This window comes from Meriones unguiculatus, chromosome 11 (genome assembly GCF_030254825.1).
Source record: "Meriones unguiculatus strain TT.TT164.6M chromosome 11, Bangor_MerUng_6.1, whole genome shotgun sequence".
NCBI lineage: Eukaryota > Metazoa > Chordata > Mammalia > Rodentia > Muridae > Meriones > Meriones unguiculatus.
The window spans coordinates 15,489,716-15,510,314 of record NC_083359.1 but is presented as its reverse complement, the minus strand read 5'-3'; the positions used below and the strand labels follow the sequence as shown (position 1 = coordinate 15,510,314).

The following is a 20,599-nucleotide window of genomic DNA, read 5'->3' as shown; positions in this document are numbered from 1 at the left end:
TATTTCCTACCCCAGAGGTTATCCTCCTGGGAACCAGTATAAGAAGAGGTGACCTCCAGGCAGGCCATTTAGAGTGTTTACTGAGCTTAGGACAGGGTGTCTGTGCTTTCAGACTCCCTCCCTCGGGCCCTCTCAGGGTGTGGGAGACTTTGCAATTTCCAGTTGAAGTCATCCAGCTGGCCTGCTTTATCACTAGCCTGTTAGTTACATTGGGAAGTGGAGGGGTGTGTGTCCATATTTGTAGCTATTTCTAAAAGCTCTTTGGAGAGGACACTGTAATAATCAGAAGCTCTGACTGAAACTTGGAGCCTGTAGCTTGTGTTTTCTTAGAACTCTATCATTTTCGCAGGTTTGCATTCAGTTTCCATTTGTCATTATGGAGCAGACATGTATTTGGAAAGAATCTGTTTGGACTTTTTCTTTTTTTAATTGTTTTAGGTTGGACAGAAGTGGGTGTTGATAGCCTATTGAGGCCCAACATTTGAGGCCAAGGCTGGGCCAGACTGGGCTCCATAAAATTAATCTGCTTCAAAGACTTGAGTTGACTAGTTTGAGAGTGAGATAAAAACCTTCTGAACAGTCGCTGTGTTACCCATGGTTTCACGGTTAAGCCAGGAAATGCGTGGAATTAGTTGGACAGCAATTTAAAATGTAGATCACCATAAACTCAGTAATCCTTTAGCCTCTCAAGTGTGAGCCACCATGGCCTTCTGTGATGTCTGAGGATCCTTGATGTTGTTATTATTATTATTATTTTTTTTTTTAGAAAAGTATTTGCCTTACTAACTTCTAGGTCACAGACCATTGGGAGGTTAGTCAGGGCAGGAAAGCGGGCAGGAGCTGGATGTTTACTCAGTGGTTTGGAGTGGGGTTCCAGTACCTTCTGTCATGTAACAAGGGTTGCTGGTGTCTCTTGAAGAAGAGAAGAACCATGGCTGAAATTGTAGGGGACTTCGGATCATTGATCCGTACCTCAGGAGCTTCATGGGTCGCTCTGCATTCACGGCATGGAGACTGTTTCTAAGGAGAAGGTAGAACATTTTACAGTGTTATCTTAGATCTGAAGACTGGAGTCAGAGTCTGAATTAAGTTATTGTAGGTAAACGGGCAGATGTGAAGTCTGGTCCACCTTTGTGGTGTTTGTTGACTTAGGGTCAGAGTTGGTTCTGAGCCTTCATGAAGCAGACTGCTTTTCCGGTGCCACCTGGAGCGTAGTGGAGGGCAGGGTTTCTGGCCACATCATCCCAAGTTCATGTTGGAGAACTACACAGCTGAATTAACAAAAAATCCCAAGATTGGAGAGATGCTCGGTGATTGAGAGCACTAAGTGTTCTTCCAGAGGCCCTCGTTCAGTTCCTGTCACTCACGTGGTGACTCACAAGCCATGCATAACTTCTATGAGTACCAAGCATACATGTGGTACACATACATTAAAAAATGTTTTAAATAAATTTGTGACTGTTTGTTGGGCCCCATTCCGAACTTCCCCGACTGAGATTCTATACCTCTGATCTCATGGCTATAGTTGGAAAAGGAACAACGCTGGGGGTAATTTAGGTTTTAGTGAAATAAAATAAGTGGGTCACACATTCAAGAATAGTGCAAGAAATGGGCCAGGCTGCAGCTTAGCCCTCGGGAGGCTGAAGCAGAGAATTGAGTTCCAGGCCAGCCTGGCTCATAGTGTGAGACTGTCTCATAAAACCACACACACACACACACATACTCAGAGAGAGAGAACAGTACAGCAGCCATGCATGGTGTAAGCACCATTAGTCTGAGCAATGACGATTTTTTTTGGGGGTGGGGGCTATCCCAAGCCAAGAAGTTTGAAGGGTAGCTGGAGCCAACACAACAAGATTCTAGCTAAAAAAAAAAAAAAGGAAAAAGAAAGGGCAGGCATGAGCCAGAATAGGGTACAAATTACTATGAGAACCTGATTGAACCAGTCCATATTACCCACCCTGCTCAAAAGACCTGATGTCCCATTTGACTACCACATTGTCTCCTGATAATAGATTATGGTGGCTATGCTTATGGGATAGATTAAAACAGTGCCGTGATCTGAAGAGAGAGGGCTTTTCAGTGACCTCCCTCTATATGAAATGGCAGGACAGTAAACCACTGCTTATGACAATTGACTGTTACATGTATTAAAACCCAAAGTTTGAGTAATGAACATGAAAGGATTTTTTCCTCACATGTAGCCCTGTCTTGAAACGCACTCAGCAGACCAGTCTGGTCTTGAACTCAGAGAGATCTGCCTACCTTTGGCTCCCGAGTGCTGGAACTATAAAGCTTTTGCCACTGCCAGCTGGCTCCCTCCCATATTTTAAACAGGAAAGCAATGTGCTATGTCAGTGGAAACCCAAATGTTACTAGAAATGTACATGGAAGAAATGGTTTGATAATTGTAAGATACTTGTGCCTTCCTAAATTAGTGGAATAAATGCTGATTTCTTCTCTAGTAGATGCTGTGCTACTGTTACATACACAGATTAAAACTAAAATAGGGTTGGAGAGATGGCTCAGAGGTTAAGAGCACAGGATAGGGTTTGATTCCCAGCACCTACATGGCAGCTCACAACCATCTATAATTCCAGTTCTGGTATCTACAAGGGCACACATGCAAGCAGAATACTGATAACATATATTATACTTTAAAAAATGGCCAAAAAGCTGAACTAAAATGATCTCCTTTTATAGTGTAATTAGATTTGCGTACATTTTGCTTTGCTTGCATGTTTGAGTAAATTATCTCTTAAATAAGATTGACTATCTGTTATGTGACTTTCTTAGGGAGAGGTGAACAAATACCTGCCTTGGTGAATCAGTGAGCTTGTTGGTAGCTCCATCATCCATCGCCTGATCTAGGAACTAATAGTTGAGAAAATAGACAGGATACTATATTTCAACTTAGAAGGCGATTGCTATATGCACCATATATGTCCGAGGCTGTTGAGGATTTATAAACAGAACTATTACTCTCCATAACTTTTTGAGCTGTTAATTTTAGTAAAGTATACTGTTAAAATTATATATACTATTTGATTTTGATTTTTTTTTTTAACAATGAGCCAGTAAATATGCTAATTATTTGTAGGGGTTGAAATTTTTTTTCTTTTTTTCTTTTTTTTTTTTTTTGAGACAAGGTCTTACTATGTAGCTGTGGCTAGCCTGGAGATAGAAATGTAGACTAGGTTGGCCTTTCCTCTGCCTTCTAAGAGCTAGTATTAAAGGCATGCATCACCACCCCAGTTACAGTTTTCTTTCACGTGTGTTTGCCAGTATGTATGTATGTGGAGCAGGTGTGTGTGCAGTGCCTATTAGAGGCCAGAAGAGGGTGCTAGATGATTGGCACCATGTGTAGGTGCTGGGACTTCACACGTCATCTTCTGGAAAAGCAGCCATGCTGATAAGTACTGAACCTTCTCTCCACTCCCTGTAGAACTCATTCTTGTAGATCAGGCTGACCTTGAACTCAGATCTGCCTGTTTCCCAAGTGCTGGGATTAAAGGCGTGCATCACCACCACCTGGCCTATAGTTTTTTGTTGTTGTTATTGTTGTTTTTCGGTTTTTTTTTTTTTGGTGTTGTTTGTTTTGTTTTGTTTTAAATTTGGCAGAACTGTGTGGTCCATGTAGACTAGAGAATGTGGTAAGTGGTTTGGTATCAGCTGCGTCTCCTGAGGTGGTGGTGCTTGCGCCTCAGCTGTGAAAGCAAGGATGGGCTCAGAGAAGCGCTGCAAGGGCTGGTGCCACAGAGTTAGTCCCAGGATAGCCATAGCTGTCCCAAAAGAAAGAGAAGAAGGAGGAGGAGCGGAGCCCTTTGAGTGAGCTGCCTAGGAACTTAATAACTGGGCTGCCTCGTGCTGGAAGTATGCACTGTTGGGGTTTTATCTCTGGTTTAAGAACTGAATATTTGGAGTATTTTATACCTTTTTCCCTCATGTATTCATCTGATTACAATACACTGGGGTGTAAAAACTGCATTTAGTTTGTTCTTAAGATGTCTGTTCCTTTAAGATTACTGGGTGTGGTTGTGTTTAATTTCATCATTTAGGAGGCTGAGGTGGGCAGACTTCGCAGTTTGATGCCGTCCTTGGCCCGCAGAGCGAGGTCCAGGGTGGCTGGAGAGTGAGTGCTGAAGCTACGCTGTGCCTGGTTTTCTTAGCCCGGGGTGAGTCGCAGCTCCTGTGATTGGTCGACTGACTTGTGGTATTGTTTTACAGGTTGACTCGACCAAAGCGATGGTTATGGAGAAGCCTAGTCCCCTGCTGGTCGGGCGGGAGTTTGTGCGACAGTACTACACCTTGCTGAACCAGGCCCCGGACATGCTGCACAGGTGTGCCCTCACATGCCAAGGAGGGGTGTTGTGGGGTGGCTCTTCACGTAAGCACCTATAAATAAGGTTTAGACGCAGATCTCACCGTGTTATGTAGCTCCGGCATGGCCTGAAATTCCTAGAGGTCTGCTGCCTCTGCCTTGCTGGGAGAAAGGTGTCCTCCATGCCCAGCACACATGGATGTGCTTTATAGAGCTGTATTAATTCGCTAGGGAGGTGGCTTGAATCTTGCATTTTTAATGTTGCAGTGTGTAAAGTTAGCTGGCCTTAGGATGCTTTTTCACACAAAGTTGTAAGATATGTTTGCTGGGTCAGAGCATTATATTTTCTACATTAGTCAGGTTGGAATATTTTTTTTGAAGTTTATTATTTCTGGAACAGTTTCTGCTTCTCTGGACCACTTCTTGGTAAAGCAGTCCAGAAGCTGGCTTTATCTTGTAGCTGTTGGCGCTCAGGTTTACAGCTCTCTGGAGTTACCTCTGAGCAGCAGAAACGGTCTCTGCACATTTTAACTCTTCTTCCTTTTTCTTAGTTCTTGCTGGGGTTTATGTCAGTTTTCTTCCCTGCCTTGGAAGTTAGTTAAGTTTGTGGTGTCAGAGTCTGCATCAGCACAAACCCAGGCTGGAGCTGGAAGAGCCTGCACACACGCCTGTCTTGCTGATGCTGCTCTATCCCAAGACTTCCTTTTCCTGCATTTCCATTCCCGTCAAGGGTGCGGTGGAGAGAGCAGAGGCCGCCAAAGTGAGTCCTTTTAATAGCTGGAATAGTACAAGGTGCTGGGCGCGTTGGTGCACGCCTTTAATCGCAGCACTCAGGAGGCAGAGGCAGGTGGATCTCTGAATTTGAGGCCAGCCTGGTCTACAGAGTGAGTTCCAGGACAGCCAGGGCTGTTACACAGAGAAACCCTGTCTCCAAAAAAAAGAAAAAAGTAGCAAGTTAGTGCCCTTTGGGAGTAAGGTGGATGGAAACAGGATAGATAGACAGCAACAGCACGGGCTCACTTATTTCACGGTCTATTGGTCTGACCTCCATTGTTGTCATGATCTTTGGTTAGTATTTTGCTGTATGTCTCTCTGTCCTTTTAATGAAAACAGGGTATTTGAGTGTGTAGATGAGGAAAAGCTAAAGGGATTGAGTCAGCTGCATAGCACCCAGGCACAATACAACGGCCTGCTGCCTTCCTCGGTGGAAGGCACAGACTCTTCAGGGCGGTGGCAGGGCAGCTGTCTTCAGCCGAAGCAGGAACTTGACTTTGATTTTAAGTGCCTGGCTTTGCTGACAAACTCCAAGGTCCTTGCCAACATGATCATCACACCCTGAAACCTGGAAGTCGGGACTTGAAAACTGCACTCATGGTCATACCTCATTGACTGAGACTGTGCCCGCTCTGGCGTGTGCAATGGACTTGTCGTGTACAAACATAAGCAGAGTCCCTGCTGTGAGTCTGCCAGTGAGGTGGCTAGGTACCAAGCCTGAACACTAAGTCCCTGCTCTTCGGGTCCTTGAAGATGAGAAGTAAATTGCCTTCTCTTGTACAGATTTTATGGAAAGAACTCTTCCTACGCCCACGGGGGCTTGGATTCCAACGGGAAACCAGCAGATGCGGTCTACGGGCAGAAGGTGGGTGCTGTGGAGCAGCAGAGGGCGCAGCTTCCTGCCTAATGGCGCCTGGGGAGCTGATGCCTGTGTAAGGCCTTGATGAGCTGAAATGCCTGTGTGTTGCCACAGTACATTTTCTGTTAGATAGCTGGCTTCAGCATAGGAACATCAGTTCTAAACTTGGTTCTTTTATTGTTTGAGACATATTTTATTTTGATACATGTTTTTGACTGTCCTGGAACTTGCTACGTATGTCTGGTCATTCTCCTGCATCAGTTTCTCAAGTGCTTGGATCACACATACATGTGGTAGGACAGTTTTTTTTTTTAAATTTATTTTGTTTTAGTTAGCTCTTTTTATCTATTTATTTTTATTATATGTACATTGTATATGTTTTGCCTGTATGTATGTCTGTGTGAGGGAGTTGGAGCCCCTGGAACTGGAGTTAAAGACAGTTGTGAGCTGCCATGTGGGTGCTGGGAATCAAAGCTGCAGCCAGTGCTCCAGGACAGTTGTTTTTAAGGGGCTGAGTTGTGAACACTGAAACTAGAGCCACACAGTCAATAATGTTTTTATTTAAGGATACATTTATTTTGTTTTCTGTGTATGAGTGTTATGCTGGCATCTATGTCTGTGCACCCTGTTGTATGCCTTAGTGTCTGAGGGGGTCAGAGAGTGCTCGGGATTCCCAGGAACTGGAGTTACAGGTGGTTGAACTGCTGTGTAGGTGCTGGGAACTGAACACAGGTCCTCTCTAAGAGCAAGAGACGTGGGAGCTCCTAACCATGGAACCGTCTCTCCAGCTCTGAAGTAGCCTATGCCCACTTATTTGTTTGTTTATTTATTTATATATCAGTTAGTTATTGGGGGTGAGTGTGGCTGTCACGGTATGCACTTTGCTTCCATCTTATAGGTCTTGCTTGGATCTTCAGGCCCATAGCAAAGTGCCATTACCTGCTCAGCCACCTCACCAGCCATGGATTTATTTATTTATTTATATTTCAAGCAGGATGTTGTCTAAATTTTGTGTTGATTTTTCTCATTGCTGAGACAAATATCTGACAAAAGCAGCTTGGGCAGGGAGGGTGTTCAGAGTCACAGTTTGAGGGCACAGTCCAAGGTAGGAAAGGTGTGGCAGCGGGAGCAGAGGTGAGTGCTGGTGCTTAGTTCCCCTTTTTATACCGTACAGGACCCTAGCTTGTTGAGGGTTGGTCCATGATTAGGATTGGTCTTCATGCCACCATTACCCTAGGTCTAGAAACTCCCTCTCAGCCATGCTTTTGGTTCCTAGGAGATGAGCTGGCATGTACCTAACAGGTTTCTTCCCTTCAGTGTGCTTGTTATATTGCTCTTCAGATTCCTTTGAGACTGCTAATAACTGCTCACAGGAGCAGGAGGTAGGGCTGAGTGTCAAGGACCAGATCTGTGAGAACACAGGGAGGAGCCAGAGGATCAGTCAGGGCCTGTTCTTGACGCTGGCGGCTGCTGTTTCAGTTTCTGAACTGGTGAGTTCCCGAGGGATTGACTCTTGCCTCCATTCCTCAGGAAATCCACAGGAAAGTGATGTCACAAAACTTCACCAACTGCCACACCAAGATCCGCCACGTGGATGCTCACGCCACTCTGAATGATGGGGTGGTGGTCCAAGTGATGGGGCTACTGTCCAACAACAACCAGGCTCTTCGGAGGTTCATGCAGACCTTTGTCCTTGCTCCTGAGGTATGTTGCATGTGGGCTGTTGGGTCTGTAGTGATGGAGCACTTACAGACTAAAAGCTGTGTAGGCTCTAGATTCCTGGCTGCCCAGGGTTGTAGGAATGGCCACAGGGGCAGAGCTGTGTTTTTTTGTTCTTCTGTCCTGGAGCTGTGGTGTCCTGCCGGCCCAGAGAGATGTATTATTGGGAGTTGTCTTCCTTTTAAACCATTTGAAAGGAAGGAGACTTTGTATCCATTCAGCTGGCATCTCCTAAGGACAAGGAATTCTGTCTCATAAGCATCCTCTTTTTATCAAATTCAGGAAATATTGTTCAGTATAACTCACTCAATAACCCATACTTAAATTTCAGAAAATATGCGAGTATTGTGCACAGTAGTTTGTTTTTTCTGTTCCAGGATTCTGTATATAACTGTCTATTGTGTTGCTCTGGTAGTGTGTCTGGTCCTTGTCATTTGTAGTATCTGACTTTTATTTGCTTGGCATTGACAGTTCTGAAGAGCACAGTCACATATTGTTCACACTTCGTGTGTTTTTCTTTTACCCATCATTTAGTGGCCATTATGCCATTTAGTGACTGGAAACCTAGGTAAAACATATGTACAGATCTTGCCATTGCATAGTCAGGTAGTTTTTGTATCTGGTTTGTAAACTGTGACCAATCTCTGCTTCCTGTATAGACATGCTGCTCTTCAACAGAGTTTTGTATGCTATTATATTGGTCTTCATTTGAGGTTCTTGGCTGAATGGAAGGGTGACAGATGGGAATGTCTGATCTCATGCACTACCCTGTGTTCATTCACTGGCATTATCTTATAATCCACCCACCCCATCATTCATTTATAGTATATTTAGTGAGTTATGATTCATTAATAACTGTTTGCCATATCCCTCATGTCCTGGATCTAGTTAGTGTGAACCCTTAATGCTGTCCTGTTTTGGTGTGGGCACAGCCCTTGTGCTGGTACTGGCCTTGCTCAAGCCTCATTCGGGAGTTAGCTGTGTGTTCCTTTCAATGATGGTTCTTTGTAGTTAGGCTTCTGAAGGTAACACTGGTGGAAGCTAAGGGGTGGCATCTCCTGTGACTTCTTTGGAGAGCAGGGCCAGGAAGCTGCACAAGTATGAATTCACTCTTAAGGACTTGTTGCAAAAGTGTTTTCTCCAGCATTCACCTAAAAATAACTACTTAGGACAGTACAATTACTATCTCTATCTTTAAAAAAAATACCTTTGGATGTTTTTGTTTTGAGATAGAACCTCATTGTATAGCTCAGACTGTTCTAGACATCAGTGAACCTTCTGCCTTGGCTTCCCCCAAGTGCTAGAATTGCAGGTATGTACCACCATGGAGAGTGTAGTCAAGATTTGTGAAAGAAGATTTACATTAAAGTGTAAAATACTTGCCAGCCATGGTGGTATATACATGCAATTCCCACCTTAAAAAAAAAGTTTAAGCCAGGGCAAGGTGGCACATGCCTGTAGTCCTAGCACTCTCGGAGGCAGAGGCAGGTGGATTGCTATTAGTCTGAGGCCAGCCTGGTCTACAAAGTGAGTCTATGGTAGCCAAGACTACACCGAGAAACCTTGTCTTGGGGGGAATATATATTATATTTGTGTTAATATGTGCGGGTGTTTTTGTCTGCATGCATGTAATGCCTTCAGAGGCCAGAAGAGGACAGTGGGTTCCCTGGGACTGGAGTTATGGATAGCTGTAAGGCCCCATGTGGGTACCTGGAATTGAGCCTGGGTCTCCTGCAAAAACAGCCAGTGCTCTAAACTGCTGAGCCCAGAAATTCTAGCTTTTGAGAAGCTGAGTTAGGAGGTTTGCAAGTTTAAGGCCAGCACACACTAAACGAAGAGATGATGTCTTTGAAGAGGAGGAAGAAGAAAGACTTGATGACTTTGAAGAAACAAAGAGGAGGAGGAAGATGATGATGACCAAAGACTTGATGACTTCCACATGGGGAGGATTTCCCAGCCTATATTGCTAATTTCAGGCTCATCATGGGTCCCTTTTGTCTTTCAAGGGAAACATTTATCTCTTAAGAAAATGTATTGTTGCATAAATCATTTCAATACAGAAAGTGTTATGGTATGTTTTGATTTCACACTTTTTTGTGGATGAGGGAACAGCTTTAGAAATTGAACAATAAATGAGATGATTGGATTTGTGCTCAAGTGTGTCTAAACACACATGAGAAATCTCTGAGTTATACCACCATGAATACTTGGATTTATATTTTTACGTAAGAGGGTGTTTTAAAGACCTGCTGGATTTGAGACTATATACAATGCCTCTAAATGGTTGTAAAGGTTGTCTTTGGCATTCTATGCAAGACTGTTGTTTTTCTTTTCTCTTTTTCTCCCTCCCTCCCTCCCTCCCTTCCTCCCTCCCTCCCTCCCTCCCTCCCTCCCTCCCTCTTTCTTTCTTTCTTTCTTTCTTTCTTTCTTTCTTTCTTTCTTTCTTTCTTTCTTTCTTTCTCCCTTCTGTCCCTCTCTCCCTCCCTTCCTCTTTCCTTCCTCCCTTCCTTCCTTCCTTCCTTCCTTCCTTCCTTCCTTCCTTCCTTCCTTTTTCTCTATTTCTCCTTTCTTTCTTTCCTTCTTTCTCTCGCTCTCTCTCTTTCTTTCTTTCTGTGGGTGCCCGTCTGGTAAGGATGACTATTATGTGATTCTTCACAAATGTACAAGCAAGATTTCACACAGTAGGACATTCAATCTTGGCACAGATGACATCGTGCTATTGACAGCACTCTCTGTTCTTCCCTCAGTAGTTATCAGAGGCCAGCCCCTGTTGTGAAACAGAAATGTTTCTAGACTTTGCCAGATGTCTTCTGGGGACACAATCTCCCTTAGCTAGAACTACTAGTGTAGTGACTTGTTTTCTAACGGAAGGAAGGGTTTGCTTTGGTTCGCTTTTTCTGATAGTACAGTCCACCAAGACAGGCGGCGGGCGTGTGAGGCAGCTGGCTCCATTGCATCAGAAGCAGGAAGCAGTGAATGCTCATGATTCGGTTTTTTTATAAGTCTGAATAACTGAAAACTTGTTGCTAACATTGCAGGGCTCTGTTGCCAACAAGTTCTATGTTCACAACGACATCTTCAGATACCAAGATGAGGTCTTTGGTGGCTTTGTCACAGAGCCTCAGGAGGGTAAGTGTGAAGCTGTAGACGTGGCTACTTGTGTGGAATTTGTAAGTGACACCAGATTGACTTAAGCGAAGGTTTCTTGTTACACTGTGTAGTTTATGAACTGCCAGTGCATGAAAGGTCTGCAGGGAATACCCTAGTTAATGTCAATGGTTAGTTACTGGCATACCTGTGCTGTACTGAGCTGGTGAGTGGCATGAGTCCTTCCTCTAGGGAACCCCAGTTCTGTAGGCTGGGCATTAGAGGTTCCTGTCTTTGCTCTGCAGGGAATGCTGTCGTAGAGCTTTCTGTTGTTAAAAGTGTAGGCGACGGCTGGACAAAAGGCAGACACAGTGTAGGGTCAGACCTGTTAGGTGCAGTCCTCCATCCTGTAGGCTGGGTACCACAGCTAACAGCAGGTGGGAGGGCCTGCTGCCGATGTATGATCTAAGATTGTGGCTTTTGCTTTTATTCGTCTCTTAGCTTTTCTCTGCAATGTTCCTCACAAAGTCTGATATTTTCTTTATGAGAAGAAATTGTTTTTTACATCAGTCTTTGTTATTGTTGGCTGCATCCCTAGGAAAGAGAGTCACTTTTGAGGGTGTAGATTTTAGAGCCCCAGACCCACTGTTTTCTCTGGGGTGTAGGCCCAGGGGAGAGTATCCTGTCACTCTGGTGAGAACCATGTGGCCATGGCAGTGTGGCAAGGACTGAACTCACACGCCAGCTTGTTTAGCTTCGCAGTTTGCTTGGCTGCAAAGGCTGGCCTTTGTAGTAAACACAGGTGCTCTTTCTTCACTCCTGTTGTGTACTTGATTTTCTCAGCTAACACAGATGTGAGGCTGGTGGGCCCAGTGCAGAGTAGCCTCCCCCAGCCCCACCCCAGATTCACAGACTCCTGTGGCAGATGCCTTAGTTTCTCTCTGTTGCTTTGATAAAGTAGCCCAACTTCGGGATGAAAGGGTTTATTTTTGTCTCACAGTTAAAGGAGGATAAGGGCTGTCATGGTGGGGAGGCAGACGCAGGAAGCTGGCTCATTACACTGAGTTAGAGCCTTTTCCTTTTTAAAGATTGTCTTCTTAATTAAAATGCTTATTTTAACCCCTTAAAGTCCTGCTTTCTTCACTATGTTTTTCTTTGTGTCTGTAGTAGAACCTGTAAAGTGAGGAACTTGTGGATTTAGACCAGTTGTATTATTTTCATCTCTTCCTCTCTTAGAATCTGAGGAAGAAGTAGAAGAACCTGAGGAAAGACAGCAGACACCAGAGGTGGTGCCTGATGACGCCGGTACTTTCTATGATCAGACTGTCAGGTAAGGAAACTTCTCTATACATGCCCAGGCTTGTAACAAGAAGTTAGATTGAGCTGGAGAGACTAATTTCAGGAGATGAGCAGGGTGTGGGTGTCTCTTAGCGGGTAGAGAAGTAGGCAAGTATGCACCAAGTCTTGGGTTTGATCCTCAGTACTGCATAGGTCAGGTGTGGGGGGCATGCTGTAACCCCAGTGTTCCAGAGGCTGAGGGGAGAGGATTGCTATGAGTAGGTTTTGGAATGAGACTGTCTCTAAAGAGCAAAGCAACAAAACAATGGAAATTTTCTAGGAAAAGATTTTACTTGTGTTATTTCTGACTAAATAGCAATACTTGTTTATTTTTATAGGATGTGCTGTGAAAACTTTCAATGTTTATGAGGTACTTTTCTGGTTCAGGTTACTAATTGTTTTGGAGACAGGATCTCACCCTTAGCTGAGGCTAGCCTGGAACGTGTTCCAGCTCTTCAGATGATGGGATTGCAGACGTGCACACGTGTCAGAAGAGTTTACTTAACTAGAGTATAAAATTTCAAACCCGTAAACTAAGTAAATGAAACATTTTTAGCTCAGTACAGCACACGGCTCAGAGAAAGCTGAAATGACTCAGGATGACCTGAGCTAGATTCCTGGGACTCCCTTCAAGTCATCCTCTGATCATCACCTGTGTGCTAGGACACACGTGTCCCAGCCCTCCTCCCCACAATAAGTAAACGCAAATAAATTTTAAGGCTGTCCTGGGGGCTGGGGGAGCGCTCAGTGGTGAGGGCATTGGCTGCTCTTGGAGAAGACTTGAGTTTAGTTCCTACCACCTGTATGGTGGCTTAGAACTTCTTTTACCTCCAGTTGCAGGGATGTGATGTGTTCTTTGGCCTCACTGAGAAACATACATAGACATAAAAGTATCTTTTTAAAAGGATGTTTTTGGGCCACATAAGTAAAACCCCATAGTTAAAATTATTTTCTCATGACCACAAACAATGAGTGTGGTGTGTCTTAGGTTTTTGTTCTTTGTATTACCGAACACCCTGTTCCTAGGGTAGAAACATGCACTGTTGACGGGTAGTCCATGTGTCACTCCTGCTCAGAGCTACTTTCAAGTGTTTTATCAAGGTGCGGTCGACCAGACCTGTCCACTCTGGGCTTCGAGGGAAGAGTATTTCACCACAGATATCATTTACTGTCTTGAGTATTTTGAGATTAGCTGTCCTCACTAGCCTTGCTGGGCATGTGCCAGGCCTCAGAGTTTGGTCTTTCTTCAGCCCATTCTATACAAGGGTTCTTTGATATATGTAAATGAGCTGATTAGTAGTAACTGAATGAGAACCACTCAATTCTTTTCTGATCCTTATGTTCACCAGAATTTACCAAACAAGCCCTTGTCCTGAGAACTTTCTCTGGAGTCACTGAATGGCTTAAAGTGTCTGGGTGAGTCTTAGAGACAGGCCAACATTTCTCATTCTCCCATGACAGTAACGACTTGGAGGAACATTTAGAGGAGACTGTTGTGGAGCCGGAGCCAGAGCCGGAGCCAGAGCCAGAGCCAGAACCTGTGCCTGACATCCAAGAGGACAAGCCTGAGCCTGCTTTGGAGGAAGCTGCTCCTGAGGACGTGCAGAAGAGCGCTTCCCCGGCCCCAGCGGATGTGGCCCCAGCACAGGAGGACTTGAGGGTATGGTTTGTTGGGGCTTAGTACTGTATTGCTGTCTTCTTATCTGTTGTTGTGCTGAAGATCATTCCCAGGCCATGAGTGGGTGTGCATGTGCGGGCATTGGCTGCTACAGAGTTCTTTCTGAGACTGATTCTCACGTACCCCAGCCTTGCTCCATATAAAGCTGAGCATGATCCTCTGGCCTTCATCTCCTGAGTGCCAGGTCTGTAGTTTTGTGTCACCATGTTTGATTTATAAGGCACTGGGAACTAAACCCAGGGCTTTATGCAAAGCTGCTAATTGAGCCACATTCCCACTCTTTGCTAGTTCATTTATTTAATTTTTGGTTTTTGTTATTTGATTCTTTGTTTCTCTGTAGCCTTACCTGTCATGGAACTTGCTCTGTAGACCAGGCTGGCCTCGAACTCAGATCTGCTCGCTTAAGCCTTCCAAGTGCTGGGATTAGAGGCATATATGCCATTCACCACCCGGCCATCTGCTAGTTTATTTTTAAATCTGTTTTCTTCATTATAATTACTTGGTTGACTTCGAGATGGTCTCACTGTGTAGCCCAGGCGGGCCTGTGTTAGTCCTCTAAGTCTTGGGATTACAGGGTTAGTATGCTTGGCTGCTTTCAGGACAGTTTAAGTACTCCATTTGTGAGCTGGCAGATGTTTGTTGACTCTGGCTGTGAGTGATGCAGAGATGCATGGGAAGCAAAGGTTGATGGCCCCGTGCTAACAGCTCTGACATGTCCTGTTCTTCTCTAGACCTTTTCTTGGGCATCTGTGACTAGTAAGAACCTTCCTCCCAGTGGGGCTGTTCCAGTGACGGGGACACCGCCTCATGTGGTCAAGGTGCCACCTTCACAGGTAAGGATCTGAATCTAGGACTTTGGGCAGATTTAACTATGCTTTGGAAGTGAGACTCAATAGGTTTAGCGAATGGAGGGAGCCTGGTGTACAGGGAAGAGGGATGGATGGATGAGCGGCAAACTGCGCAGGGTGGTGGTAGAGTGGCACTTCCTGCGAGGGTGTGCGTGCAGGTTGGTGCCTGGATGTGGAAGCCAGAGGCCAACCGCAGATGCTGCTCCTCGGGAGCTGTACACTTAGTCTCTTTTTGGAGACAAGGTGTCTTTTGACCTGGAGCTTTCAGATTAGGTAAGGCTGGCCATGGCCAGCCAGGGAGCTTCCGGTCGTGGGCTGTCTTCACCTCCTTGGAGACAGAATTGCTATTTTGTCATTTTTATTTTTTTTATGTACATTGGCATTTTACCTATATTGTGAGGTAGTCACATTCTCTGGGACAGGAGTTGTGAGCTGCCATGTGGGTGCTGGGAATTGAACCTAGGTCCTCTGGGAGAGCAGCCAGTGCTCTTAAACTGCTGAGCCATGTCTCCAGCCCCAGAGTTGCTATTTTCTAGCTTGACACATTAAGAAAATTGATAGGAGGTGGGAGAGATGGCTCAGCTGTTACGAGTGAGCGTTGCTTGCTCTTGCAGCTTCCATGTGGCAGCTCACACTGTCTGTGACTCCGTCCTCGGGGATGCGGGGTTGTCTTCTGGCTTCTGCAGGAGATGCACGCATTTCTGCTGCCCTTGGAGGCCAGCAGGTGGCATAGGGACTCCCTGTGACCGTAGTTAACAGCTAGGAAAAACTTCCAGTGTTCTTAACTCTGAGCTATCTTTCCTGCCCCCCCCCCCCACACTTAGGTTGAAAAAATGTTTGTGGGTGGCTGGGGCTGGATTAATGGTTCAGTGATGAAGAACTCTTACTGCTCTGGATCTGAATTCAATTCCCAGCACCTACATGGTGCCTCACAACCATCTATAACTCCAGTTCCAGGAGATCCAATGCCCTCTTGCATTCTTTAACAAAAGGCCTATCTGTGGTTCACAGATATGAAGGCAAAACACATACACACGTAGGATTAGAAAGAAAAGTGAAAAACAAATGACAGGGCTGGTGAGATGGCCCAGGGGATAAAGGCACCTGCTTCTTACTCAGCTTGACAACTGGGATGGTTATGAGCGAACTCACTGTCACGTGTACACATGCCTGTCACACGTGTACACACGCAGACACTAACACACACACTCATACATCAAAAAATGCAATTTTAAAAATTTAAAAGGAAATTAGCTTCAGATAAGCTAGTTTGGCTTCTCAAACGGGTAATCTGTAACCTTTCGTAGCCCCGACCAGAATCTAAGCCTGATTCTCAGATTCCACCGCAAAGGCCTCAGAGAGATCAGAGAGTTCGAGAGCAGCGGATCAATATCCCCCCCCAGAGGGGACCCCGGCCAAGTAAGAGCTCCGGCGACTTCTCCAGCTTTGGGTGGTTTGGGATGAGAGCTTATCTGAGGCCTGGTTGGTGCAGTGGGAGGACTTGGTTTTGGGCGGAGGGAAGCTTGTATGTGAAGAGTCCCTGAGTCTGTTTTGTCTCTGAAGTCCGAGAGGCTGGTGAACCAGGAGATGTGGAACCTCGAAGGATGGTGAGGCACCCTGACAGTCACCAGCTCTTCATCGGGAACCTGCCACATGAGGTTGACAAGTCGGAACTGAAGGATTTTTTCCAAAGTAGGTGCCGAGTCTCCATATGGCCCTGCGTTCCTAGGCAGCGCCACCTAGTGGAGGCACAGGTGTAATGTCAGGTCTTCTAGTAAAAGGGAAAAGGGAACAGAGACTTAATGGTCTGTTTTAATACTGTGCTCCCATAAGCTCCGCTTCTGCAAACAGTGAGTTCTGGGCTGATCGTTCACTTCAAAATAACTGGCACTTCCCATGAATGTGACACCCAAGTGGAAAATTCCATCCTGACCTCATTGTCATGCAGGCATGCTGCAGTGCTGGATAAAATTCCTCCTTGGTGGTGTCTAAGAAGCATGTGAGATGAAATTCATTGTCTTTTAGACTTGGGTCCTTTCCCTAACCTCTGAAATTCAAAAACCCATAGCTTGAAGTACTTAGCAATCATCTAAGGAGCATTTGAGAGGCTGGAGAGATGGCTCAGCAGTTAAGAGCACTGCTCTTCCAGACTGAGTTCAGTTCTCTGCAGCCACATGGTGGCTCATGACCATCTGTACTGGGATCCGATTTCGGGTGTACATACAGGTAGATAAAGGAACATTTCAGCCCTGCTTTGAATATTTTAAAATATGACACCTCTGAAATCAAGTGTGCACTTTAAACTTAGAGCCCATCATTGTTTGATGCAGAACTGAGTGCTGGGTGAGCTGGGTCTCTGCAGAGAAGTTATGAGCCCTTTGCACTTGCAGATTATGGGAACGTCGTGGAGCTGCGCATTAACAGTGGCGGGAAGTTACCCAACTTCGGTTTTGTTGTGTTTGATGATTCTGAGCCTGTTCAGAAGGTCCTTAACAATAGGGTGAGCAAATTTGCGTTTCTTTCTTTGTGTGTGTGTTTGAAGACTTGTTTTTATTTTATGTGTGTGCTTTTTACACTGCATGTATGTATGTATGTGTGTGCAGTGCCTTCAGAAGTGAGAGGAGTAAGGAAACATTCCCCGGACCTGAGTTGTCTGTCTTGATAACTCCAAGGCTTCTGGCCCTGCAGGTTGACTTAGAAATTGTGCTTGCCGGTGGCGCTCTGCCTTTTCTCCATCTTGCTGTGCCAAGAAAAGTTTGCTGTACATACCAGTCGTGTGTGTGTGTGTGTGTGTGTGTGTGTGTGTGTGTGTGTGTGCGCGCGTGCTTGCGTGCGTGTGTGTGTGCGTGCGCGCGTGCGCGCTTAGCACTAACTTACTGAGTGACGGAGGTGTGATCACACACTAGTGTAGCTGAGTGTCACTTTCCAGCCAGGAGGCCCTGGTTCATTCTTCTGTAAGTGCCTTACTTTCTCATCCCTGATCTGCTAGTCCCTAGGAGTTTTATTTAAGTCATTTTTATGACGTTTTTACTGAGAGGTACCAGTGTTTTGGCTAAGTGAGAAGAAGGTGAGGATTTATCCCCACAGCTGTGAAGGCTTTGTTCTATCATTGTTTACTTGAATTTGCTTTAGTTCTTAGCACACTGAGTCATGTGCTTCAGGGCGGTTTCAATTGGCTCTTTTCTGTTTCCTGAAGAGCTCTCCACATAATGCATGCACTAGTCACATGGAAAGTTGTTTAGTGAGTTCAGCAGGTCTGTGAAGGCTAGTCTACAGACTGCTCTTCAGAGTGGCTTTGCTCACTTGATAGTTGTGGTCAGGGGCCAATCTGAGTGTCTCTTTCCTTGGTCCTCACAGCCTATCATGTTCCGAGGTGCGGTCCGTCTGAATGTGGAAGAGAAGAAGACTCGAGCTGCCAGGGAAGGTGACCGCAGGGACAACCGCCTTCGGGGACCCGGAGGCCCCCGTGGTGGGCCAAGTGGTGGGATGAGAGGCCCTCCCCGCGGAGGCATGGTGCAGAAACCAGGCTTTGGCGTGGGCAGGGGAATTACAACTCCAAGGCAGTGAATTGCTTGGCCCAGATCTTCACACAGCACACAGCCCTGACTCCTGCAGAATGGTGAATTCCTTCAACCAGCCTTTGGTGTCTCGGAGTAGTCTGTTATAAACTGCTGGAGTTTGTACAACTTTAATTTCTCTTGTGTTCATGGTGTGTGCCCCCCACCCCCCTTCCCCCCTGACCTTTTAGTCCTTCACTTCCAGTTTTCCGGAATGAATCTTTAGGAGGAATAGATTTTTAAAGAAGAGGAAAGACTGACCTTCCTGCTCACGCTGCGTATACCGACCGGAATTTAACAGCCATTCCGCAAAGGAGCGTGTCTCAGTTTTCACTGACAGTGGATGTTCATTTGTTGGGAGACACAGGATTTGATAAACATTTTGGAAGCAGGAAAAATCCATATTATCTATCAAGAGTCACGACTCCTTTCTGGTGTGGAAAAATTGCCTTTTTGGTGACTGCCGCTGGGTCCCTGCTGGTGTGGCTAACCGAATAAAAGGTGTTTCCAGAACTTTGTTCTTTTGACATGTGATTACCAAACAGTTCTAAACCTCCGTTTTTACCATTGGATTTTAAATTGTGATGTAGTCTGTCAATGTCTAGAACACAGCTAAAGACTTTTGTTGAACTGTTAGATTTTTTTGAGGTAGAGTTTTTCATGTTTTATTTGTATTTGTAAAAAAAAAAAAAAAGAAAAAAGGAAAAAAAGGACAAAAAGGACAAAAAAATCCCCACAAGAAAACAAATGCCCAAATCTGATAACAAAACCAAGCAAAACTGTGCCTTCTATTTATCTTTGATTCTGGTCCTGGCAATTGTTTAAAGAAAAGTAATAAAGATTCTAGATTTGTTTTCAGATTCAGAGTATGTGGGGGAACTGTAGACTTTTTTGATCACGTGTATGTGTTGTGTTAACATTGTTCTGCCTTATCCTCCATCACGCCTCAGACTGGAAGGCTTGTGAGGAAGGTGCTTCTGCGAGGCCTCTGCCCTCAGTGGCCCTGTGTGCCGCGCTCTACTCTGCTGTCTGTCTGGGTTCCTGATGGGGCCCTAAGACGGATTTGGCTTGAATATCGGACTTGGCTAATGTGCTCCAGGGTTTGCATTTTTTTCTTTAAATCATAGCCATATGGTAAATTTTCTATTTTGTTATGGTTCTCTTTTACTGATGGACATGCAGTGGGTGTTTCTTGGAAAAGGCCAATTTTTATTAAAATATTTCTGGAAGAAAACTTCATCTGCCAATGTAGACTGCTAAAACTCACTTCACAGTGTTGTGTGTTGAGTGCTATGTGTGAGGCCGTGAAGGTTTTGTGGACAACCAAATTGTCAAATTTAACTCTTCCCAGTGTTCATTTGTGTGTTTACATGTGCGTATTCACACATGGATGTACCACAGCATCCTTGTGGGTGCCAGTGCTGACATCCCACCCTGTTGGAGACAGTTTTCTCTAACTGGCCATAAGCCACAGGCTTCCATGGACTCCTGCTTCTGCACAGGGATTACAGACATGTGCTGCCATGTCTGGCCTTCATACTTTAGCCACAGAGCTGTCTTCCTCCCTAACTTCTGGTTTTGTTGTCAGAAAGGGTAGTTGGGATTAAAATGGTGTGAGGTTATCAGTACCTCACAGATACGAACAGTGGCAGCATTTATGCATGAGCCGAGTCACATGACTGTTTTCAGGCCAGTTTATGTTAAGCTGACGGGGACAAGAACAACTGAGCCAGGCTTGGTGGTGCACAACTCTAATCCCAACATTTAAGAGGCAGAAGCACATGGATCTTTACAATGCTAACCTGGTCTGTGAAGTGCCAGGCCAGACAAGTTTGCGTGGGGTGACTAAGTTAGAAACAGCAAAAGGGCAGCCAAAGAAAAGGTGCTCCAGATTCCTTCTGTGAGAGATTGGAACGGCACACATTGGTACAAGAAGTTCTTTCTAGTCAAGAGTACAAACCCGATGAGGTGACAGTGCAAGGCGTGGAGGTGTCGTGGGAGTGTGGTGCTTGCTGCCCCTCGTGTCCTCTGGAGACCAAGGGTAGCAGAATGATCTGGACTGATGTGGAGAAAAAGCAGCCTGTGGATGGGTACAGGGACCAGAGGTGGGAATGGGATACAAAAGGAAGCATTCCCTTCCTCAGATCTATGGGAAGGAGGTCTCCATGGTCTGACTGTTCTCTCTGTGTATGTGCACATATGTGCGTGTGCATGTGTGTAGGGGTGTAGCAGTACACTCCTGTTTCTTGTGACTGGTTAGGGAGCTCCTCAGCCCCACATCATAGCACTGGGATTGGGATGGGTGTGTGGTCTGGAAGGGCATGGGCCTGACGAATTGGCAGCACATTTTGCAGTGCTGAGAATCTGGATGTCAGTGACACCATGGAAAGCCTAAACCTCAGAGAGCTTCGAGGCACT

At 45.4% G+C, this 20,599-nt stretch overlaps 1 protein-coding gene and 1 non-coding gene across 3 annotated transcripts in view; both read left to right on the top strand.

Annotated features, from left to right (window-relative positions):
- G3bp1 (G3BP stress granule assembly factor 1) overlaps window positions 1-19,415 on the top strand; it is a 28,937-nt gene extending 9,522 nt beyond the window's left edge. For both annotated transcript variants that reach the window (XM_021634599.2, XM_060363686.1), the window contains exons 2-12: window positions 4,228-4,340; window positions 5,879-5,960; window positions 7,485-7,658; window positions 10,712-10,802; window positions 11,997-12,090; window positions 13,560-13,758; window positions 14,508-14,609; window positions 15,932-16,043; window positions 16,188-16,316; window positions 17,015-17,124; window positions 17,982-19,415. In XM_021634599.2, the coding sequence (XP_021490274.1) occupies window positions 4,246-4,340; window positions 5,879-5,960; window positions 7,485-7,658; window positions 10,712-10,802; window positions 11,997-12,090; window positions 13,560-13,758; window positions 14,508-14,609; window positions 15,932-16,043; window positions 16,188-16,316; window positions 17,015-17,124; window positions 17,982-18,191 (1,398 nt within the window). In that variant the 5' untranslated portion in view covers window positions 4,228-4,245 and the 3' untranslated portion in view covers window positions 18,192-19,415. The remainder of the gene's footprint in view (window positions 1-4,227; window positions 4,341-5,878; window positions 5,961-7,484; window positions 7,659-10,711; window positions 10,803-11,996; window positions 12,091-13,559; window positions 13,759-14,507; window positions 14,610-15,931; window positions 16,044-16,187; window positions 16,317-17,014; window positions 17,125-17,981) is intronic.
- Window positions 1,979-2,120, top strand: LOC132646587 (small nucleolar RNA SNORA29). Its single transcript, XR_009584850.1, has one exon. It is a non-coding gene; the product is annotated as a small nucleolar RNA SNORA29 (small nucleolar RNA).
- Window positions 19,416-20,599: the final 1,184 nt, after the last annotated feature.